The 25,125-nt window shown below is 34.3% G+C and overlaps 2 protein-coding genes across 3 annotated transcripts; both read left to right on the top strand.

The window, feature by feature from the left end:
- Positions 1 to 5,045: 5,045 nt before the first annotated feature.
- On the top strand, positions 5,046 to 6,905 carry LOC130828591 (uncharacterized). Its single transcript, XM_057694555.1, has 3 exons — positions 5,046 to 5,228; positions 5,283 to 5,432; positions 6,891 to 6,905. Exons 1-3 carry the CDS (start codon positions 5,046 to 5,048, stop codon positions 6,903 to 6,905), a joined length of 348 nt encoding a protein of 115 aa, XP_057550538.1.
- Positions 6,906 to 10,191: 3,286 nt separating this feature from the next.
- LOC130796816 (probable phospholipid-transporting ATPase 8) lies at positions 10,192 to 20,547 on the top strand. Of its 2 annotated transcripts, none has more exons than XM_057659213.1 (11): positions 10,192 to 11,151; positions 13,795 to 15,143; positions 15,763 to 15,873; positions 16,011 to 16,233; positions 16,879 to 16,967; positions 17,064 to 17,172; positions 17,252 to 17,458; positions 17,570 to 17,695; positions 18,645 to 18,743; positions 18,825 to 19,016; positions 19,163 to 20,547. In XM_057659213.1, the coding sequence occupies exons 1-11, from the start codon at positions 10,756 to 10,758 to the stop codon at positions 19,694 to 19,696; spliced, it is 3,435 nt and encodes a 1,144-aa protein (XP_057515196.1). In that variant the 5' UTR covers positions 10,192 to 10,755; the 3' UTR covers positions 19,697 to 20,547. The 2 variants fall into 2 exon arrangements, with proteins under 2 accessions (XP_057515196.1, XP_057515195.1); XM_057659212.1 differs by having other exon boundaries at positions 15,957 to 16,233; positions 19,163 to 20,546.
- The last annotated feature ends 4,578 nt before the right edge of the window (positions 20,548 to 25,125 follow it).

Genomic DNA, 25,125 nt, shown 5'->3' with positions numbered 1-25,125 from the left:
GCTGTGGTTTACCGCAACATTTAAATTAGGCCATCTGCTGCAATCACTAATGCTTGGGGTCTAAACAGCAGCATATTATGGCCAAAAAACCGCAGCAAATGAGGATTTTTCCACTAGTGTATTCAAAGCATAAACATTATCATGTCTAAGAGCGGTAATAAATGTATCTCTGGTGTTAGGGTTTTTAACAACACATTTTTCTTTATCAATGATCACTTGATTACCTTTATCACATAGTTGGGACACACTTAGCAAATTAAATTTTAGACCTTCAACCAAATAGACATTATCAATAGTTTTAGAAGGATTTTTACCAACTTTGCCAACACCTAAAATTTTTCATTTACCTTTGTCACCTAGGGTGATCGAGCCATTGAACCTTTCTTTAATTTCAGAATATAAAAAAACTTTGCCACTCATATGTCTCGAGCATCCACAATCTAAGATCCACTTTTGCTTTTCCTACAAAACAAAAAAATAACCTTTCTCAACTTTACTTAGCTAATCAAGTGACAAATTTGGGACCATATTCGGGGTAGACCATGTTAAGTGATCTTGTCCCTTTAGGAACCCATATTTGCTTTATCTGCCCACGTAATTCAAGAGGAAAGGAATTCCCAATGATATATTTGTCCTTAAGTCTATATGGACATGCAAACTTAAGATGTCTTTCTTTGCAACAAAAGGAGCAAGTAGGTATGTGTCTATGTTTGTATGCACTCTTAACAAATGTGGTTTTACTCTTATAATTATGTGTGACATTATTATAACCTATACCACGTTTATCATTGAATCCTTTTTGACATGTAAGCATTTTTGTAAATTTAGATTCGGAGTCGTTCAGCTTTGTTAAGGCTTCTAAATTTTTCTCAGACTCATGTCCCAAAATCTGGAGCTCGGATTCAAGATCATCATTTTTATTCTAAAGATCAATGAGCCTTTTCATCTGGCTGATGTTCTGTTCTTTCAAGACTTTGACAGTCTCTTCAAATTTTAATGTTTCAGCCTTAAGCGATTCATTTTTCTTTATAAGGTCTTCACGACCTTTGGCATAGTGACGAATTCTATTTTCTAAAATATTTTTCTCATCTTTTAAGATCTTTTCAATTTGAAACATGTCAAAAAGAGCTTTAACTAATTCGTCTTTAGAACGAGAGTTAAGAAAGTCAAGTACCTCCTTATGATTTTGATCTAGATTATCATCTTTGTCATCATTAGCCATAAGACATAAATGAGCTTGACCATCTTCACTTTCAGATTCGGTTGATCCTTCAGAATCACTCCATGTAGCAACCATTGCTTGTTTCTTCTTGTTTTTCTTGTAAGATTCCCTTTTCTTCTTAAGGCATTCCTTTACAAGATGTTCTATAGATCCACACTCAAAGCAAGCAAGTTTGTTAGTTCTAGAATTAGAGTTAGAGTTCGAAGATTTACCTTTGTTTCTAGATTTAAATTTTTTAAATCTTTTGTGCATCTTCATGATTCCTTTTAGACCTCTTGTGATCAAGGCAAATGGATCTTCTTCATCATCACTTTCTTCATCATCGCTTGAGGATTCTTGATGTTTCTTTGCCTTTAGAGCAAGATTGTTCATGGAAGGTGTTACATCACTTTCTCCATCATCATGTAGGGTAAGTTCATTAATTGTGAGTTTTCCAAGAAGATCGTCAAATGATAGAACTCTCAAGTCTAGAGCTTCTTCAATGGCGGTGACTTTTAGACCCCATTTGAATCTTGGAAGACACCCTAAGACCTTCTGGACTTTTTCTGCATTAGTAAAAGTTTTACCAAGAGAATTCAAACTATTAGTAATTAATGTAAAATGAGTAAACATTTCATTAATATTCTCATCCTTTTTCATCTTAAAAATTTCGTATTGATGCATGAGGATGTTGATCTTAGTCTCCTTTACTTGACTTGTTCCTTCATATGTCACAACCAACTTATCCCATATTTCCTTAGCTCTTGTGCATGATGAAACTCTATTGAACTTGGTACCATTCAAAGCACAACACAATTGATTCATTGCTCTATAGTTTTTGGATACGGATTCCAAATCACTTTGTGAGTATTCGGATTCGGTTTTTACCACATCATTTCCTTGAGCGTCCTTTTTCATGGGTACCTTGGGCAACCTTTCAAAATTGTTTTCTGGAACAGTTTTAGGTCGAGTGATAAATCTAGAACAGTTTTTGGGTACCTTAGGTAACCTTTCAATATGTTAACAAGGTTCGGTTTTAAACAACCTAGTCCCCGCCTATGGGTTCCCTTCCAACCCATATGATTTAACGCCTTTTATTAATAGACTTTAAGACAACCTAGAAGATCTCTCTATCTTCTCTCACCATGTTCTTCTCCTTTAAGAACGTCTTACAAGTCCCTTAATAAAAGCACAAATCCTAAATCTCACAATAGAGATTACAAGTTGAACACTTTAAAAAGTATTCTAGGTTAGGCGTATAGATCTATGAAAAATTCTAACTCTTTTTAACACTTAATCCTATTACAAATTGTAAGAGCTAGATGAACTAAGAATTACAACTCGTTTTGAACGTTTAGAGAATACTAGATCTTATTTCAACGAGAGAAAATTGTAAGAAGAGGTGCCCCCTTAGTCCTTGAATGAAGTCTTCTATTTATAATGTCACGCCACAACACAATCTTGTAAGCCAAGGAAGCTTCATCCGTGAAAATAGCAGTTCTGATCAATCTGGACCGTTCTTCAAACTCTTGAAAAATTATTCAAACAGACGCTCTTGCTGTTATTTTTAAATGCATCCTTTGTTTGTTATTTTTAGCTTGCTTAATACTTATTGAGCTGCCACGTTAGTACTTGTACAATATATTTAAAATTCAATAAAAACAAGTATTAAACTTGTGTATGTAATTTAAACTCAATTTCTATATTTTAGGTTAATTCAAATTCTTTTCCTATTATTAGTATTCCTTGATTACCAAGCAAACTTATTTATTCAATATCGTTAATAACTGTAACACCCCGATATTTTCCCGATATTTTTTTTCCCCGATATATTTAATAATTTACTAGTAATATTATTTCTATATATATTTTTTATTTATTATTGGGCTTGGTCATGAGATTTGCAATCCTTTTTGGCAATTAGAATTATTTGGGCCCCGATATTTTCCCGATATATATATATATATTTTTTATTTCTATATATATAATTTACTAGTAACCAGTGCGAATTCTGGTTAGAACAGGTGGCTTTTCTAGGTCACCTTGTTTCTAAAGAGGGGATCTCTGTTGATCCGGAAAAGATAGAAGCAGTTCGAGACTGGCCTACACCCCGAATGTTACGGATATTCGAAGTTTCTTGGGTTTGGCAGGGTACTATTGTCGTTTTGTGAAGGATTTTTCTCGTGTCGCGCGTCTGCTAACATCCTTGATGAAGAAGGAGAAGAAGTTCGAATGGACCGAGGAGTATGAGAAGGCATTTCAGTTGTTGAAGGAGAAGTTAACTACAGCTCCAGTGTTGACCTTACATGATCCATCTTTGGAATATTCCGTCTACAATGATGCTTCCAAACATGGATTAGGTTGTGTTTTAATGCAAGATAGAAAAGTAGTGGCGTATGCTTCGCGTCAGCTGAAGACTCATGAGGTGAATTATGCAACACATGACTTGGAATTAGCGGCTGTGGTTTTTGCATTAAAAATTTGGCGTTATTATTTCTATGGTGTCAAATGCAAGATCTTCACGCACCATAAAAGTTTGCAATTTTTTTTCACTCAATCCGAGTTGAATTTGCGCCAACGACGTTGGTTAGAAATTATCAGTGATTATGACTTGGAGATTGCTTATCATGAAGGCCGTGCTAATGTGGTCGCTGATGCTTTGAGCAGAAAATCGAGGCACTAAGTCTCAGCATTAATAACCTTTGAGGAGTTGTGTAAGGAGTTGAAGAGAATGAACTTAGAGATAATCCAAGAAGGGGAATTGGAAGCCAAGTTGAGTGCATTGTTCATTCAACCTACTTTTTTCGAATAGATTATGGCTAAGCAACTGGAAGACCCCAAGTTCATTAAACTTCGGGAGCAGATCAGTGAAGGGAGAGCTGAAGGTTTTACAATTCATGAGGATGGTAGTCTTCGTTTTGAAGGACGGTGGTGTGTACCGGATAGGTGTGACTCTTTGAAGGAGAAATTATTGAACGAAGCTCATAATTCTAGATACTCAGTTCATCCTGGTGGAGACAAGATGTATCAAGATTTAAAATGCATGTTTTGGTGGTTAGGTATGAAAAAGAATATTGCAGAATTTGTTTCTAAGTGCTTAACGTGTCAAAAGGTCAAGAGTGAGCATAAGAGACCTGCTGGATTATTACAACCTCTAGAAATTCCGGTATGGAAGTGGGACGACATTTTCATGGAATTTGTGTTGGGTTTGCCACGAACAAGAGCCGGTATTGATACTCTTTGGGTTATCGTGGACAGACTTACTAAGTCGGCAAGGTTTATTCCAATGAATTGTAAGTGGGATATGGAACAACTTGCTCGTGCTTATATTAAGTACGTGATTCGTTATCATGGAATACCTCGTGCTATTGTTTTCGATCGGGATACTCGATATTTGTCACATTTCTGGAAATCACTACAACGAGCGTTGGGGACCACCCTTCTTCATAGTACGTCCTTCCACCCAATGACCGATGGTCAGACGGAACGTGTCAATCAAATACTGGAGGACATGTTGAGAGCGATAGCTATGGAATGGCAAGGTTCATGGGATGAACATTTGGATCTGGTAGAGTTCTCTCATAATAACAGTTACCAAGCTACGATTCAAATGGCTCCGTTTGAAGCACTTTATGGTCGTAAGTGTCGTAGTCCTGTATGCTGGGATGATTTTACTGAATCTGTCACCTTAGGACCTGATATGCTTGTTCAAATGACTGAACAAGTAAAGTTAGTTCACGAGAAAATGAAAGCAGCCTAAGATAGAAAAAAATCGTACGCCGATCTCCAACGTCGGCCTGATGAATTTGAAGTGGGTGACAAGGTTCTACTTCGTGTGTCTCCAATGAAAGGAGTAGTTCGCTTTGGTGATCGTGGAAAGTTAAGCCCACGTTTCATAGGTCCTTATAGCATTGTGGAGAAAGTAGGGAAGTTAGCCTATCGGTTAGCATTGCCTAATGCTCTGGGTAAAGTGCACGACGTTTTTGACATTTCTCAGTTGAAACGTTATGTCGCAGCCTCTTCTCATGTATTAGATCCAGAGCCGTTAGAACTTGATGAGAGCCTAACCTATGAGGAACAGCCTGTCCGAATATTGGATAAGAAGGTCCGTAGTACTCGTCGGAAGGATATCACCATGGTTAAAGTGTTATGGTCCAATCACCGCTCACAAGAGGCAACCTGGGAGACGGAAGACTCCATGCGAGAGCATTATCCTCACCTTTTATCTCAGGTTAGTGAGTTACGGGGACGTAACTTCATTAAGGGAGGTAGAAGGAAATAGGATTTTCGCGCAATTCATGTTTTGGGTTGCTTTGTGTATGTGTGTATAGTGATTAACTTTGTTTTACTTGTTTTTTGGTTATGTGTTATGATAAGTGTGGTTTTGGGGTCAAAACCTTTTTAAGGGGGTAGTCTGTAACACTCCGATATTTTCCCGATATTTTTTTCCCCGATATATTTAATAATTTACTAGTAATATTATTTCTATATATATTTTTTATTTATTATTGGGCTTGGTCATGAGATTTGCAATCCTTTTTGGCAATTAGAATTATTTGGGCCCAAACTTTTCCTTAACCTATCTTTTATTTTCAAAAAAAAAAAAGAAAATAGGAGGGACTCTTGGTGGAGCTTGTAACTCCCTTAGGGTAATGAAGGATCAAGGCATTAATCCCATATAATTAACCCTTCTTAATTCCTTAATCATTTTCATTTTGACATCCTTTCATTTCTAAAGTTTTCTAGGATAAAAAAAACATATCCTCTCAAAATTCCTCCTAATTCACATTCCTAACTCCATTACCCTTCATCATTTGGTGTTTTCCTTTATAATTGTAAGTGTAATTCTTAATCTATGTTGATTCTTAAGTTTTAATTTAAAATTCTATGATTATTATATGTGTTATCTTATAATTCATGTTTAATTTATGAATTTAAAATTTCATGTATGATTTTGGGATGTATTTTTCTATCTAAATTGATGAGTGTTTCTTTTTAGAGTTTTTAGATATGCATATATGTGAAGAATAGGATTGGTTTCTGTGATGGGTGATTTTGAAATTTATATATAAATATGAATGTTCAAGTAAAAAATATGTGTGTGTTTTTTTTATATTTGGTGGAAAAGTTATTTATTTTATTGGCTAATATGAGAAATTTATAATTTTGCTAGAGAAAAAAAATATATACAAATATGTATAAAGAAATTATTGTTGAACAATGAATTTAATCTCAAAGATGGTTCATAAGAATTATATAAATTTGGTCATTTATATTTGATAGGCAATGTACCATTTGGAATTCATTTGTTGATGAATTTTGGTGAATCCCGTAGGGTTAGGAAAATGATAAAAAAAAATCTATTTTTGGGACACTTTTTGGCTTGAAAATAGGTTAAAAATACTTAGAGTACATTATGAATTATGAAAATTGGTACTCCAGAGTTTTGACGCCTTCCGGATGCAACGGTGAAGTCGGAATTTCAGTTTGACAGTGTTAACATACTGTTCTGGACAAAATACTAATTCTGAATTTTATTTGATGTTATGTTGTGATGAAGTATGTTGTGTGATCATGAATTGTTTTCAAATGTTGCTTGATGTTAGATGTGTGTGTGTGTGCGCCTTGATTGTGGTTTGAGAAAGTGTGAATATATGCTTATTTCCGTACGTACGATTGAATCGTGTAGGAAGTCGATTCATGATGGGAAGTTGATAGGTTCATTTAAGATTTGCTTTTGCTTTCTTAAGGTACGTACACGCAGTAAAACTTTGTATATCGTGGATTGGTTGTTATAAAGGAATAATAATAATAATAATAATAATAATAATAATAATAATAATAATAATAATAATAATAATAATAATATATTGAATAAAGTGTGAAGGTGATGTTATGCCTTCTTATTCAAGAGATATGATTTCAATAACTTGATGAGTAGAGGTAGTATGACCTCCCTAACTTTAAAGTAGACGTAGTATGACGTCGATTGGTGGAAAGATTTTACTCGCGGTTTGTGGGGGCATTATGAGCCACCGCGGGGGTATGCATACTTAACCATAGGCATCGAAGTAAGGCGTGTTGCCTATGGTAGAGACTTGCTTAGGGGTTAGCTCCCCCTAATGTATTGTCTTACTCCGGAAGTTTGAGGTTTGGTTCGGCAGTATGGCCGGAAAAGTACAGCAGTATGGTTGACTGACTCAATGAATCATTTGAAATTTATTAAAAAAGTAAATATTAAACTGTAGCCGACGTATGGTAAGTTGCCATTGTGCTTTTTGCTATAATGTTAATGTTATAAGAGATGTTTTTGCTGACGTGTACCTTTGATCTTAACGATCCTGCGATGATGTTATTTTTCCTTTCGGGATTAATAATTAGCAGTGAGTTAAGTTGCAGGATGGGGAGTGAGGATTACATCTGAAGAATAAAAGAGATAAGAGTACGGAAGGATTTTAATTTTGAACTTTATTAGCTTCTTAGAAATGGATTTATTCAAGAGGCAACTTCGCTCTCGAGATGTACTCCTTGGACTTTTGGTTTCATATCTTTTATCCGCTGCAAAGACTATGATATCACTAATTAATCTACAATAACTCTAGTAGAACTCGATCCGCAAGTTTTAACTTTAAATATTTTGTTTTCTCGTGCCTTTATGACATCTTGGTTTAACTCGGGTCCTGCTTGGTTTTCTTTTAAAATATAAAAATCTCCCTTTAACGATCCGAGTTTTTCCGGGATGTTACAATAACAAACCGTATACTCTTAATTACAAAACGTGTGAAGCTTATACTTTAACATTTAATCATCTAAATATCTTAAACACACATTTTAAATTCAAATTCAAATTTAATAACAAATTTAACATAAAACATAAAGCACATAATATATCCAAACATGTAATGATATATTCAAATATTCAAATATTCAAACATACTTTATTTTTAATTCAAACTTAATTTCAATATATTTTGACCTATTAAAATATTTCAAAGTTAATTTTAATATATTTTGACCTATTAAAATATTTCAAATGATAATGACAAGAATAACCTTATCTTAAAAATAATTATCTTAAAACCATTTATACTTATTTCAAAACTTATAAATTCAACCTTAAAATAAACTTAAGTCATTTAAACATATTTCAAGTATATTTGAAGCTTAGCTAGTTTATCAAATAATCTACCAACTTTTAAAATATTTAGGACAAAAATACTTCATCAATCAATATATTTCGAACTTAAAATATATACCAATTATTCACTTTCTTAAAATATATATCAATTATTCACTTTATATTTAATATGATTTTTAGACCGACTTAAACAACTAAATATAATTATTTAATTTATTTGTTTAATTAATATGTGTTTTGAGTTATCATTATTTAAAAGAGTTGAGTCTTCACGAATTGAGGAAATTAATACAATACTTGTATTATAATCAAGTCTAAATATAATATTTCGATTCAAATAATACAAGTACAAAAGATGCTACAAATTTAATTTCCTTCGTCGGAATCAATATAATATTAATGGCGACGGGATGGAGACGAAACATGCCCGTAGCCAACTTTAGGGACAAGATGGCTACGGGATGAAGACGGAAAATGCCCATAGCCAACTTTCAAGATAAGATGGAGACGGGATGGAGACGGAAAATATCCGTAGCCAACCTTGGCGACGGAACTCCCGTCTCCATCCCGTAGCCAAACTCGACGACACAATGTCTCAATCTCAGTATTTTTTTGTAGTGTTATTAAAATGTCATAATAATATGTTTATTTACACAATAACAACATCTATATTAAAATCTACCACGATCTTCATTTCCATGACAATAGACATTTTTTAACTGATCCTTGTTTAAAATTCAAATTTTCCATTTCACCTTTCTCATATATGACAAAAGTTTATTTTAAAATATTTTAAAAAAATTCGGTAAACTCCATTTTAAAAATTATTCAATTTATTAAGTATTTATTTTAAATCACACATTTAAGTATCAAGTGGCATATTTAATACTTTCTCCATTCTTTTTTATTTGCAAGAAAATTAATTTTTCACTATTTATCATTTGAAGTATTTTGCATATTGTGGCTATTAAACGAGAAAAAATTAGTCATGTGGAATCTTGTTTTATTCTTCTCGTCACATATCTTTATAATATATTAAATTTTTATAATTTTTAGTTATTTATAATTTTAAAAATATTTGAATTATGCAAAAAATATTTGGATGCAAGTAAATAAAAACAGGCGAACTACATGAAAACATTTAATAGAAGAATATTTATTGCCTGTGTGTGTTTTGTACTCTTATTTTTGGTATATTGACTTATTGAGCACTACTCATTTTGATTTTGCATTAAAAAGAAATAGAGAGTTATTTATAAATTAATGAAGAATTGAGTTCATGAAATTAAAAGCGATTTATAATATATAGATAAATTTAAAAAAGTGGTGAACTATTGTGTAAAATAAAAATAAAGGGAAAATTGTCAGAAAGTAACTAATAAATTTTTTTTTCCAAAAAGTATCTAATAAAAGAAAGTTTTGCCGAAAAATACATAATAAAATCTTTTTCTTTTCTAAATAGTACCAAGTAACATTTTTCTTGAATTGACCGTCAAATATAATGGTAAACTAGCAAAATCGAAAATTTTTCTTTCTTATCTTCAATTTCATTTCCAATTTATTTTCAATTTGAGTAAAAAGTTGAGAAAGAAGATAGTGAGGAAATAAATTGGAAAAAGAATTAAAGACGAGGAAGAAGAATTTTGTATTTTGACCAGTCAACTATTATATTTGATGGTCAACTGAAAAAAATTTAATACTATTAGGAAAATAAAAATGTTTGTTAATTATTTTTTAGCAAAATTTTTTATATTAAATATTTTTTAAAAAAAATTTATAAAGTAATTTCTGATAATTTTCCTTAAAATAAGGTAAAACGAGCGAAGCAAATCACAATAACAATTAACGCGAAATGGTTGGAACTTGGGACGTGGAGAGTACTGAGTTAGGCCAACAAAGTAGGAGTAACACTAAAGAATCCTCTAGTAAGAACAACTTCCATTGACTGATGCTTCAATTTAGCAGGTGTAACGGTGTCATTGTCATTGATTTCATGTTCTGTTCTTCCTCTCTGCAACTCCAATTCTTTCCCTAAACTTTCCATACTGATTTCTTTTGTTCGAATACTCAACAGTGTACAAAGAGAGCAAGAGATATTCCCCAACTTGTTCCCAAAGTAAGCTACGTTTCACCAATTCCCCCCTTTTTCTTTTTTTGATTCTTGCTTATTTGCTCAACCTTTCTACAAATTAAAACCCAGATGGTACGTTAACGTTACTTTATCTCCCTTTTTCAGCAATAATGGACAGTGTGGGCTGCTATTTTTGTCCTTTATCAGCACTCACCGACATTTTTACATTATCATCTAGTATATAACTAAGTGTTGGTTGATTACTTGATTTCATCAAGTAATGGATCATTTGATCTGACAAAATTAAGGCTTAATTTTTCTGGGTTCTTCAAGTTTTTGTCAATAATGGATGAAAATAGGAGCAAATATGGTTTTTTATTGAGCCACTTTTACACATTTGCATGTCTTAAACCATTATTTCATAAGGATCATGCACGAATTGGACAAAGGGGTTTTTCAAGAGTTGTGCATTGCAATGATCCAGATAACCCAGAATCAAATCATCGAAATTACAGGGGAAATTATGTGTCTACTACTAAGTATACTCCTCTTAATTTCATACCTAAATCATTGTTTGAGCAATTTAGGAGGGTTGCAAATTTTTATTTTCTCCTAGTAGCTTGTGTATCTTTTAGTCCCTTGGCACCTTTTGCTGCTGTTAGTATTGCCTTCCCTTTGGCTGTTGTCATTGGAGCTACCATGGCTAAAGAGGCTGTTGAAGATTGGAGGCGTTTGAAACAGGTGTATACCTTTATTTCCTCTCCAATTTCCGTCCTTTTGAATTTGCTACTGCAAGTACATAAGGCTCTCACTTTGATTTCCTAATTGTAGCAAATTTTTGGAGAAATGACTGTCATGAGTCTTCAAATTCATACACATTATTTGCTCCTTGTTTTTGTTATTATTATTTACTGTATTTGTTCATGTATATTTCAGTATACTTTTACATTGTCATTTAATTAACTTTAGTCTTTGTTGATATTGGAATATATAACCTTTACAAATTAACCTTTGAATCTATACCCTTTACGAATCAATATTTGAATGTATACCCTATATGTATTGATTCTTTATGTGAGCGGATAAACTTGGGGATGGTATTTTTTGTGATGATGAGGTCGTAAGTATTAAGCACATGGTATTAGTATTAACCTTTGAATCTATCCATGTGAATTTGCTGGCGACGATGACATGTTTTAAGGAGAAATGTCATCATCAGTTGAGTTATTCAATATGGATAAAGTAGTTTGTTCACAAGTGATAAGATAGCGTAATTATAAGCATATAGAGATGATGAACTGATCCATGAAACACTTTTCGCTTGCAATTGAGAGTATTAGTTAAATACTGGATAGAGGATCCAGAAAGTATTTGTATATCCGGTCTCAGCGCGTACCTCATGTTTGCTACCTCAAGATTTGTCTACTTAAAAAATTGCTATCTCTTGGAAAGTTTCACCAAAACATATTGGATCAATTCACTTGTTGTGCAACTTTATATAGGAACTTCATAGAATGTTTGTAACAATTAATTTCTGCATTTGGTCCTTTATTGTTTTGTGCAATTAGTTATGTCCTTTTTCCCAATAACTCATAAGACAAAATATCTATCATTTTCATATTAAAGGGCCATGTGAGCTTAGAATTTTGATGGCTTTAGGGTATATATTTGCATTTGGTCCACTATCTCTTTCCCGCTATTTATGCTTCTTGGATATTCAAAATAACCATGAAATTTAAGACCTATGTGAATGATTGGGGAGGATGGAAGAATGTTGTTGACGATCATAATAACCTCTCCAATTGTAGAGCTTATAAGATGATTCAGGATTTTGTTCTAAAAGTCCCTTGGAGAGGTTTGATGTTAAAAAATTTTGCTAGTCCTAAAGCTCGACTTATCCTTTGGCTTGCTGTTGAGGATTTTGTTGACGGTCATAACTTGGCCAATATGCATTGTAGCTTTGTTTTTGCACTATGCTCCTCACTCATTACATATGTGTGCATAGTGTATTTGCTTCTTGTAGCCTGAACTATTGAAAATGATAACAACCAATCATATTTACGTGTTTATTAATTTGATGTCTCCCAATACATGTGTATATTTGCTATACGCAAATATATTTAATTTAAATATGTCTCTTTATTTCGATGAGACCAAAGATATATAGTTCTTTGGTTTCAGATTATAATGGACTATAGTAAAAATGGCTCATTGCATAAATGCACTTCTTATATATGTGAAGTATCACATGATGTTTGCTACGAAGGGTCAATCGGAAATAACCTCATTGTTAATGTTTATACTGATAAAGGTAAGGTTGTGTACGAAAGTGTAAGAGTTTGAAGGATTGAAAAAATAAGTTTAAATGATGTATGAGAAGATGTCGGGGAGTGTAAAGGGTTACTTTTGAAAAAGATTAAAGAAAGGAGAGAAAAAATGTAATCAATAGGATATGATCCTATGACCATTAATATGTTAAGTAAAACACTAACCACCTACTTTACCTTCTTATAAAGTTTATTTTATATGAGTTTTTATATATGGAGCCCTTCAGTTTGGGGGTCCTGTGCGGTTGGACACCCCGCACAACCCCAAAATTGCCCTTGTATGTTATCTCTAATATATGATTGATAATAGAAGTATGAGTTAGAGCGTTTAAACATACTATCTCTACTTACTATAATGTAAAAGTTTGTTTCTAGCTAATTGTTAGAAAATATCTTTAACTAGTTTTTCAGTTTTTGATATGCGTGATCTAGGTTGGACACACAAAATAAGGATACTAGAGAGAGTGTGCATTTGAAGTAATCTCATGGGATTAGATAAGAATGAATGGTCCTCGGGTGAGTGGGATGCATAGAATATGTGGTGGATATTCAAAAAAATAGAGCAAGTATATTTTATATTATATAATATTAAAAAGGATTCTAAATAAGATGGTACATTCCAAACCCTCCAAACAAAGCTTGAAAACGTAGTTAAATATTAATGGAAAGCATTTAGGGATGGATAGAATAAATGATATGTAGGTTTTTAGTTGGCCTTTTGTGTATATCCTGTTTGAATTTTCAAAATTTGTGTAATTTGCAACTTCTTAATATCATCTCATGTCAATGCTTCATATATCTCTTTGAAGCATAGTGAAAAAAATTGGCCGCATCCCTGTATCGCGACAACATTGTAAAGGTTTTTGAGGTTATCTCGACTGCATAGGACGCGATGACCGTAAAACTATCCCCATTGACCGCAAAAATGGTTTTGGGACCCTCCCCGCAACCACGACCATACACAAGATTTTGCACTATGCCTTGAAGATCTCATTTCAATTCAACCATACTTGTATTTTTGCCTGCTAAATTAATTGGAAGATATACATGTTTGCAGGATATAGAGGCCAATAATCGGACAGTTGAGTACTTTGATGTTAAAAATAAAGATTTTGTAAAAACCAAGTGGAAAAAATTAAGAGTTGGTGATGTGATTAAGGTGTACAAGGATGAATATTTTCCAGCTGATTTGCTCTTTCTTTCGTCAAACTATGAAGATGGAGTCTGCTATGTAGAAACCTCAAATCTTGATGGAGAGACTAATCTGAAACTGAAGCAAGCTTCGGAAGCCACAATTTTCTTGCAAGATAAAACTTCTTTGAGTCATTTTAAGGCTGTAACAAAGTGTGAGGACCCCAATGAAAACCTGTACGCTTTTATTGGAACCTTATTCTATGATGGAAAACAGTTTCCTCTTTCTCTGCAACAACTTCTTTTGAGAGGTTCTAAACTTCGGAATACTGAACATGTCTATGGTGTGGTGATTTTCTGTGGGCACGAAACAAAAATTATACAGAATGCTACTGACCCTCCATCAAAGCGAAGTGGAATTGAAAAACGGTTGGATAAAGTCATCTATATACTTTTCAGTCTTCTTCTTGTGATAGCCTTTACTGGATCTGTTTTCTTTGGCATTCTAACTAAAAGGGATATTAATGGTGGAAAGGTGAGAAGATGGTATCTTCGACCAGATGAGGCGGCTGTCTTTTTTGACCCAAAAAGAGCAATATTAGCGGCCTTTCTACATTTACTGACTGATCTCATGCTATATGGCTACTTGATTCCCATATCGCTGTATGTATCCATTGAGGTTGTGAAGGTCCTACAGAGTATTTTTATAAATCATGATAGGGAAATGTATTATGAGGAAACTGATAAGCATGCTTATGCGCGAACATCTAATTTGAATGAGGAACTTGGTCAAGTTCATACCATATTATCTGACAAGACAGGTACATTGACATGCAACTCAATGGAATTTGTCAAATGCTCCATAGCTGGAACTTCTTATGGCCGAGGAATGACAGAAGTAGAGCTTGCTGTACTTAGAAGGGAAGGGCGGCCAATTTCTTCCAGTGTCGCCGATGAAGCAAGTGACAAACCCTTAGCTAGGCCAGTTAAAGGTTTTAATTTTAAAGACGAGCGCCTCATGAATGGAAGGTGGGTCAAGGCCGATGAGCCTCATCGCAGTATGATAATGAATTTTTTTCGGGTGTTAGCTATCTGCCATACTGTCATTCCTAGTGTTCATGAAGAAACAGGTGAAATCATCTATGAAGCTGAATCACCTGATGAAGCAGCCTTTGTCACTGCCGCAAAGGAACTTGGTTTTGAGTTTTTCCAGAGGACTCAGAAGAATATATATTTGCATGAATTGGACTATGAGACGGAACAAAAAGTTAAGAGGTAGTCCTCCAGATTCTTGCTTGCCCTCCAATTTTCATTTCAGTGTACAAATTTTTTCAAGTCAAGCATACAACGAAACTGTTCAGTCTTCTTTTTTATAATGTCTGCATATGTCAAACCTCTGTCAACCATCTTCTGTCAAGAGACATCTGTTTCTCCCCCAATCTCTTCTTGGTAAATAATTTTCAAATTACATTTGTGGAACCATAATCTTACGGTAGCAATGTGTTTGCAGCATATGTTGTTAAAAACTGTTTCAGGATTAGTAATCATGGTCTTATTTGGTTGACTACACAAAAAATGAGTAGTGTTTGAAGTGCTTGTAAATTACTAAAAAATACTGAATGCTATGTTGCTTTGGATGGATTCAAGTGTAAGTTTGTTTCTTTTCAAGGAATACAAAAATAAGTTCCTACATGCATGCGTGCACATGAAGGGTGAAGAGTTCTTTATTACCTACCCTTTAGGGGATTATTTCTAGTCCTGCTTCTTATGTCCTGTTTTGTTCCGTCATTTGCATCTTGGCTACCCGTACAAGGAACTCAAGCTGTTTGAGATTTTGATACTTATTCGATATCAACTCCTGTCTTGTTTTCTAAAGGATTTGTTCTGTTTTCAGGTCGTATGAACTTCTTCATGTCCTAGAATTCAGTAGCTCTCGCAAAAGAATGTCTGTGATCACCCGAAATGAAGAAAATAAGCTTCTCCTTTTCTGCAAAGGGGCTGATAGGTTATTCTCCACTAATTATATATTATGAGATTTGTTTATCTTAGAGGTTTTCAATGTATATAGATTTTCCACATTTTTTACAGTTTTATGTTTGAGAGATTATCTGAAGGAGGTCACCTTTTTGAAGCTGAGACCAGAGCTCATATCAACAAATTTGCAGAGGAAGGTTTAAGAACATTGGTAATTGCATATCGTGAGCTTAATGAAGAAGAGTTTACAAAGTGGGAGGAGGAGTTGAAGAATGCCAAAGTCTCTTTAAGTGCCAACCGGGATGCAGTGGTTGAGGCGGCTGCAAGTAAGATTGAAAAGGAGTTGATTCTTCTTGGTGCTACCGGCGTTGAAGATAAATTGCAAAAGGGGGTAAATGATCTATAACATTTTCTCTCCTTGTTTAGCTTCTTTTCATTTTTCTTTATATAGTAATGCCTATCTACTTATATACTACTTTCTCCGTCCCGTTAATTATGCATCATTCCATTTTTTGCTACATTTTCATTTTTGATGTGTGTCCTAGACTCTCATCCGAATCTCATCTATAAACTTATTCTCTCTCTTCAATTCATCTAAATATTTCTTTATCCACTTTTTTTGTCCTTATTTTTGCAATAAATTAATAAAGTAGCAATCCTTTGTCATAGCAAAATCAAAGGACAGAGGGAGTACTATAGAACACGATGAAGAGCTCTTAGAATGTACTCCCTCCGTCCCTCTCAATTGCACCTCTTTCCATATCAGTTTAACCCACTCATTTTGTACCCTTTTCATTTTTTGGTAATGGTTTCACACTCTTTGTTTTAATCTCATTCACAAATTTTTTCTCTCTTTCCATCCTAACCACTCATTTCTATCCTCCACTTGTTTTTTTGTCTTAACCTCCAATCAAATTCCTCTTTCACTAAATTTCACCCAAAAAATTTTTGGTGCATTCTCATAGGGACGGAGGGAGCATATTCATTTTCTGGTGAATTCAAGTTGAACTGACCTCTTTATTTCCTTGCGTGACAGGTGCCAGAATGCATCGAAAAACTTGCTCACGCAGGTATCAGGATGTGGGTTCTAACTGGTGATAAGATGGAAACAGCGATTAATATTGGGTAGGATGGTAGTGATTTCTATAAGTCTGTTCATCATTTAAATATGACATTTTCGAATGATTCAGTCATCCATACATAAACTTTAAAGCCTTGCAGTTATGCATCTAGCTTATTGAGGCGGGGGATGAAGCAGATTGTGATCTCACTGGACTCGCCAGAAATACTTTCTTTGGAAAATCAGGGTGACAAAGAATCCATTGCAAAGGTCTATATATCTAAGCATAATCTGTAGAATTGCTTAGATTTATTTCTTGTTTGATGCTTATACATTTAAATCATTACAGGCTTGTCTGGAAAGTGTGAGACAGCAAATAGTTGATGCAAAGTCTCAAATTATTTCTCTTTACCGTTCCACGGAAATTGGATTGATAATTGATGGGAAATCTCTAGCATTTGCTCTGGATAAAAATCTAGAAAAATCATTTCTAGAGGTGGCAACTGGTTGTTATTCTGTTATATGCTGTCGTTCTTCGCCCAAACAGAAAGCTCTTGTAAGCTTTGCTATTTTCGAATGATCCAACTGTCTTTTTTTTCCTGTAGACTGTCAGTTGCAATTGTTAGTGACTCCAAAATAATCTGATAAAGATGTAGAAGAACTGCAGGTGACACGATTGGTCAAAAGGGGCACAGGTAAAACAATATTGGCAATTGGTGATGGGGCAAATGACGTTGGCATGATCCAGGAGGCTAACATTGGAGTTGGTTTAAGTGGAGTTGAAGGAATGCAGGTAATTATTCCTTGTTTATACTTGCCTATACTCAATTTAGGAAAAGTGACAAACACCACCTTTGTTTTATTTTATTGTTTGTTCATCTTTGATTTGATAAGGATTAGAAATAGGGAGGTTCAAAGTTGAACCACCTGTTGAACTCAAGAATGGGAAAAAGGGTTTTATTTTAAGATGTGTTGTTTTTATATTATTAGTTACTACATAGTAGAAAACATATAATGATATTGGCAGTTATGCGGGGCTATAACGTCAGGATCTGTTTTCTTGTTTTTCATAGAAATTTTGAAACTCGGAATCATATATGTTTTCTTATTTTTGTCCAATAATTAGCAGCTTTTTCCATGGAATAAATATATGAAATTCGCAGTCATTGTTAGAGATAAATCTGTTATTCGTTAAAGTCTAAAGTCCTGTGTAAATTAATCATAATTGGAGCAAATAAGTTGTCATTGTTATCTTTACATTTGCAACTTTGGGTGGGCAACTGCTAATATTTTCTTTTGCTTAGGTCCTGAATAATGTTACTTGCTCATGAAAAATTGGGGGTGATTGTTTTGTTTGACCTAGACGTTATGATTTATAAATAAGAGATTGACATGTTTTGTCTAAAGGTTTGTTAAGTGAGTTTATCTTGCATCGGTGTACCAAGCTATTTTCTAAATCATGGCTGATGAGTACACGTATTTCGATGAAGAAGACATTGATGATTGATATATACAGGAAGGTGTTGTAATTTGGTGTCATTCAATATTATTGTACTTTAAATTTCAGTTGACTTCTCACATATAGTTTTTAACCTTGTGATAAAGATGTTAATATAAGATGTCTAGGGAGTTTCTTTCATAGGTTTGCTTTATCATCATTGATTTGTATCTTCATGTACTGTTTACTTTTACTTCGGAACATTACTTACATTGCCTACATTGTAAATGACTGTCTTGTGCAGGCCACTATGTCAAGTGATTTCAACATTGCTCAATTTCGTTTTCTTGAACGCTTGTTGCTTCTCCATGGTCACTGGTGTTATAGACGTATATCAATGATGGTAATAGCTTACTTTCTAGAAGATGTTATCAATGACTACTACAGTTTGTTCTCGACTAATGTTTATCTTATTGAATGCCAGATATGCTACTTTTTCTACAAGAATATTACATTTGGGTTAACCCTCTTTTGGTTCGAAACACATTCTTCGTTCTCTGCCCAACCCGCTTATAATGATTGGTACATGTCAACCTATAATGTCTTTTTCACTTCTCTTCCGGTTATCGCACTTGGCGTATTTGAGCAGGATGTTTCGGCACGACTTTGCCTCAAGGTATGCTCTCCTGTAAATTCTTGCTCCTATAAGCAATTAAACCACCTTTTTGAAATGGCTAAAATTATACTTCTATAATAAAGTAGATATTGACAATAAAAACCGAGCTTCACCATATTTCTAAAGATTTCTGCTTACTTTTGCAGTATCTTTGTTTGTATAAGGAAGGCATCACGAACATTCTTTACAGCTGGCAGCGGATACTTGGTTGGATGTTCAACGGTCTCATCAGTTCAATGATTATCTTCTTCCTGACCACTTCTGCCCTAAAACACCAGGCATTTCGGAGTGATGGCCAATCGGCTGACTACTCGGTGTTAGCGACAACCATGTATAGTTGTGTAGTTTGGTCTGTCAATTGTCAAATGGCACTCTCCATCAACTACTTCACTTGGATTCAACATGTCGTCATATGGGGTAGTATCGCTCTATGGTACATATTCCTGCTGATTTATGGAAGTCTCCCTCCAACCTTCTCAAAAACAGCTTTTCGGGTTTTAGTAGAGGCTTGTGCTCCTAGTCCCTTATATTGGATGGTTATTTTCATGGTTGTATTATCTTCTCTTCTTCCTTATGTTATTTACAGAACTATCCAGCTTCAGTTTTGGCCAATGCCCCATGACCGCATTCAGTTGATGCAGAAGGAAGGTACAGAGGGTGATGACAGAAACGGAACATGACATTTGTATACAATCACGCGGATGCTGGCATTTTGCCAATCATTTTTTGGAACTCAACAGAAATGTTTATTAAGTTTTGGAATTTTTAGGTTGGTGTAGACGAGACGATTAGGATATGCTTATTCTGTCTTGATTTACTTGGCTAGGATTGCAAACAGTTGTGTATATTGGGGATGTGGTCCTTCATAGGTTGCTCATTTGTGTTATATGACTATCTTTTCTGGAACTACATACGCTGATCTTCCTATTGGTGTGAGGAGAATTGCTAAATAACAGATCACTTCATCACGGATTATCCTGAATGGGACATTCAATTGATAAGGGCAAAAATATAAACAATTTAACCAGGAATTTTCTTCAAAATGGACTACAATAAGGCAATGCTAATGTCTTGGAAAGATTCTAATATTGAGGAATGAGATGAATTTTCTGAAGAAGAATAGAAAACCAAGTCTGATTGCTGGATCTAATGAATCAACTTTTGTACCTTATGAGGCTAAATGCCATTCAAGAAATCAATGTGCTAAGAAAGAATAGTTCATCATTGTTAATGAATCACGTGCTAAGCAAGTATGGAAACGGAATATAGAATATGCTGAGATAACTAAAGAACCTAAGGGAGACTTGATTCCTATGTTTAACAACTAGATGTTTTATCGGTCCTCATGAGAGGGAGCAATTAGAAATGGGCATGACTCGAATCTGGTTCGAATTCAGCTAGACCCAGATTCAAACCTTAAATTTTTTTATTGGACTCAAATTCATAGGATCTGAAAAATTTTGATCCGAATTCAGACCCTTAAGGTTTGGTGAGTCAAGGATCTGGATTTGAGTTTAAAATGAATTTTTTTTTTTTGAAATTTTTTTAAAAATATACTAGTATTATATAATTTCCAACCATTCATATAAAATTATTTAATCATTTTCGACTAACAAGAATTTTCTAATACTTATACTAATTGAGCGAATTACCATATGAAGCTTTTAAAATTTCAACATTTAAGTTCTTATAAAGAAATATTTATCAAGTCATTTAATTTTTAAAGTATAGATACAATGAGCACAATTAAAATTACATGAACCGACAAAGTTCAAAATCACGTAATGTTCAGAAATATAACAAAAATCTAAATCAAATAATTAAATACACATGATAGCTAATATAAAATTTTTATAAAATAAAGATGTAAATGGGCATGGGTCGAATCTGGGTCTCAAACGTGTGAATTCGGATCCGGACTTGGACCCTTAGGTAATGGATCCAGATTCGACCCGAGTCCATAGGGTCTAAAAATAAGTGGATTCAGACCCTTAAATTAGGGTCGAGTTGTAAAGGTTAGACCCATGCCCATCCCTAGGAACAACACATAATATTTCGATAGTGGATGTTCTAAGCACATAACAAGAGAAAAATCTATATTTCTCTCACTAGCAATAGAGTATGTATTCTTGGTTGATGATATAAAAAAAAGACATCATTGGTGTAAATTAGGTTAAAAGGCTAAGTTCCCATGCAATAGAGTATGTATTCTTGGTTGAGAATCAAAGACACAATTTGTTAAGCATTTCACAATTTTATGATAAAGGTAACTCTATAACTTTTACTTATTATAATTTATAAATGTTTAATTGTAAAAATAATAACGAATTTTTTGGAGGAACATGCAAATAAATTTCATATGATGTGAGCCTAGATGAAATTTTTGGAACCGACTAAAGTTGTCTTAGTGTCATAAAGGTTGATTTGCTTCTTTCACATAAACATTTTGGTCATGCAAGTATACGTCTTTAATTGATTAACTAAGGTCTAAGCAACTTGTACAAGGTCTTCCTACCATCAAGTTCCTAGATGAAAAATATTTTGATGCATGTGCTAAAAGTAAATATGATATATTTTTTCTAAATTTAAAAACATTGTAAATCTTAACATGTAAGTCTAAATCCTTTATATTTTTTTCTATTCCTACCCTCCAGAGTGGTCTTTCTCTCCCCTTTTTAAGTGTTTTGAGTTTTAATTTTCTAGCTGTCCATATACTAGTTTTCCTATGTATTATTGAGTGCTAAAGTATTTTTGAAGATACTCTTACTATTTCCCTAAATTTGAGTGCTTATGAGATTTCAATTAGTTGAGTTTGTCTTTGTATTAAATATTCAACAAACATATATTAAAATTTAGAAAGTTTCACTTGTTAACCTTCGGATTTTGAGTTTTCTATGTGGTAGCCTATAACAGTGGGTTGTTGAGCCACTTATTGTAGATAGCAGAGAGATTCTAAGGGAGAAAGAAAGATTGATATTAGGAGAGGAAACAGAAGAGGGGACAGGAGAGGGGAACAGGAATGGGATTAGGAGAGGGAGCAAGAGAAGGGAACAGGAATGGGATTAGAAGAGGGAGCAGAAGAGAGTGAAGAGGAAAAAATGAGAGATTGATATATATTACTTTCTTGCTTTATGGCACTAGGAAATGACATATATATAGACAAACAGACAATTAATTAACTAATCAACATGTGCCAAGCACGATCTATCTAAAAAACTTCCCATTACAATCCATCCCCTTTAAGAACTAACTTGCCCTCAAGTCAAGTGCTGAGGAGACCATCAAAACGTGGAAAACGCCTCTCAAAGTCGAGTGCATTCTCCCAAGTGATTGTATTAGCATCGAGGCCTTGCCATTGCACCAGGTACTGGATGAGGGGGGCATTCTAATGTTTCACCACCCTTCTATCTAAGATGGCTGCAAGAGAAATGGTAGCAATAATGTCTAGCCCTTGAAGCCAAGTAGGAATGTGAGGGACAGCAGGTAGGTCTCCCCTAAATGGTTTTAAATGAGACACATGGAACACTGGAAAGAATTGAACATGAGTAGGAAGTTTGAGTTTGTATGCAACTGCACCAATCTTTGCCTCAATCTGGAAGGGCCCATAGAACCTAACTGACAGCTTCTTATTAGGATGAGTTCTTAAGGACTGTTGTCTATATGGTTGTAGTTTAAGCCAGACCCAAGCTCCAATTGTCTCTCAGACTTGTGCTTATTAGCCTGACCCTTCATTCTATTTTGAGCCCTGAGTAAGTGAAACTTCAGAAGCTTGATCATTTCTTCCCTTCTTTGCATGGTCCTGTTCACTTTAGAGTTTGGACTCTCCTTGGGTAGATAAGGCATGTGACGTGGAGGAGCTTGATAGTACACTACTTCATAAGGTGTAATTTGAGTGGAAGTGTGAAAGTTGCTGTTATACCTGCACCACTCAGCAACAGGCAACCAAAAGCTCCAATCTTTGACACATTCTTCTGTCATGCATTTCAAGTAGGTCTCCAGGCATTTGTTTGCGATCTCTGTTTATCCATTAGTCTGGAGGTGATATGCTAAAAAGAACTGCAAAAGTTGTGCCCTGCAAGGTGAACAAGGCCTGCCAAAATTCACTAAAAAAATAGAATTCCTGTCAAACACTATTGACCTTCGCCAACCATGCAATTTTAAAACATGATCAAGATAAACCTGGGAAACTTCCATAGTTGTATAAGGATGTTTTAAGGACAAAAAGTGAGCATTCTTACTTGACCTATCAACAACCACAAATATGACATCTCTACCATAGGAGGGGGTTAAGCCTGTAATGAAATCCATGGACACATCTGTCTACACTTCCTCAAGAATAGGGAGGGGTTGCAACAACTCAGGGGAGGGATGGTCTCATGTTTTTTGGCCTGACAAGTAACACAATTTCATATTGAGTGACAAACTTAGTGAAGCCTCTCCAGTAAAAGAGGTGCTTAACCCTCTTTATAGTAGCATCCTTACCAGAGTGGCCCCCTTGGCATGAATAATGTAACCATTGGAGAATGCTTGACTTAAGGTCATCATTTGGGCCAACCACCAATTTACCTTTCCTTTTTAATAAACCATTATGCAAAGAAAAGTGATGTATATAATTGTTTTGTTGTAAAGATTTTACCATGTGAGTGAGGTTTAGGTCCAAATCATAACTATCAACTTTTTTGGTCAGTTTTAATGATAAATGGTTAACTAGAAAGGTATTGTTCCCATAATCTGAACAGCTGCAACAATGGCCAACAATTCTTTCTCATACACAGATAATTTTTGCCATCTAGGACCCAGGGCCTTGCTCAAAAAAGCTAAAGGGCGACTCTATTGCATTAGCACAACACCTATTCCATTTTATGAGGCATTTGTGTCAATAATAAATGTTTTTGAAAAGTCAGGTAATGTTAGAACTGGTGCTGAACTAAGTGCACACTTTAGATATTCAAAAGACTCTTGAGTAACAGAAGATCACCAAGAAAAATTACCTTTTTTAAGTAATTGACTTAGTGGTTTACTCAACCATGCATAATTCTTGATGAACTTTCTGTAGTAGCCAGCTAAACCAAGAAAACTCCTTAACTATTTAATGTTCAAAGGTATAGGTCATTCAACAATTGCCTTAATCTTTTAAGGATCTGTTTCGACCCCCTTACCTGATATGAAGTGATCCAAGTTTTCTACTCTATCTGTAGCAAAATAGCATTTAATTCTCTTTGCAAAAAATGAATTATCAAGCATTAATTGAAAAACTTGCAATAAGTGTTAGGTGTGGGATTCTAGGTCAAGGCTGTAAATGAGTATGTCATCAAAGAAAATAAGGACACACTTTCTTAGTAAGGGTTTGAAGATGTGGTTCATCCAAGATTGAATGACGTAGGGGCATCAGTGAGGCCAAAGGGCATTACCAAAAATTCATAGTGGTCTTTATGGGTCTTGAATGTAGTCTTATAAACATCCTCAGATGCAACCCTTAGTTGGTGATAACTAGCTTTTAGATCAATTTTACTAAAAATCTAACCACCAGCAAATTCATCAATTATAGGAATAGGGAATTCGTCTTTAATAGTAGCATTGTTTAGGGCGTTGTAGTCTAACATAACCTCCAAGATCTATCTCTTTTGCCCACAAGGACAACAGGAGATGCAAAGGGACTAGAGCTTTCCTGTATAACCCCATGATCAAGCATTTCAGCAATAATTTTTTCTATGATGTCTCTTTGCTTGAATAGGTACCTATATGGTCTGACACTAATGGGATTTGTACCAAACTGTAGGGGTATCTTATGGTCCAGGTCCCCCCTAGATGGAGGTAAAGACTTACGTTCTTCAAACACTAAAGCAAACTATCTTAAGGGGGGGAAGAGTTGTAACAGACTCAAAATTCTTAATCATAATCTTCCGATTAATTATTCCGAATTTTCAATTCAAATCTCTAATCCTTTGATTATCCATTTCAAACCATCTTTAATTCCTAAACCTTTTCCGATTTTGTAACTTTTTTCAAATATTAAAATTTAAAAAATATTATTTTGTTTAAAATCATTTTATAAGCACTAAAATAATAATATTTATTATTTTATAGTACAAAAAGTAAAATTTTATTA

Source organism: Amaranthus tricolor, chromosome 12 (assembly GCF_026212465.1).
Source record: "Amaranthus tricolor cultivar Red isolate AtriRed21 chromosome 12, ASM2621246v1, whole genome shotgun sequence".
NCBI lineage: Eukaryota > Viridiplantae > Streptophyta > Magnoliopsida > Caryophyllales > Amaranthaceae > Amaranthus > Amaranthus tricolor.
The sequence above is the reverse complement of the archived record's forward strand: the minus strand, read 5'-3'. Positions and strand labels throughout refer to the sequence as shown.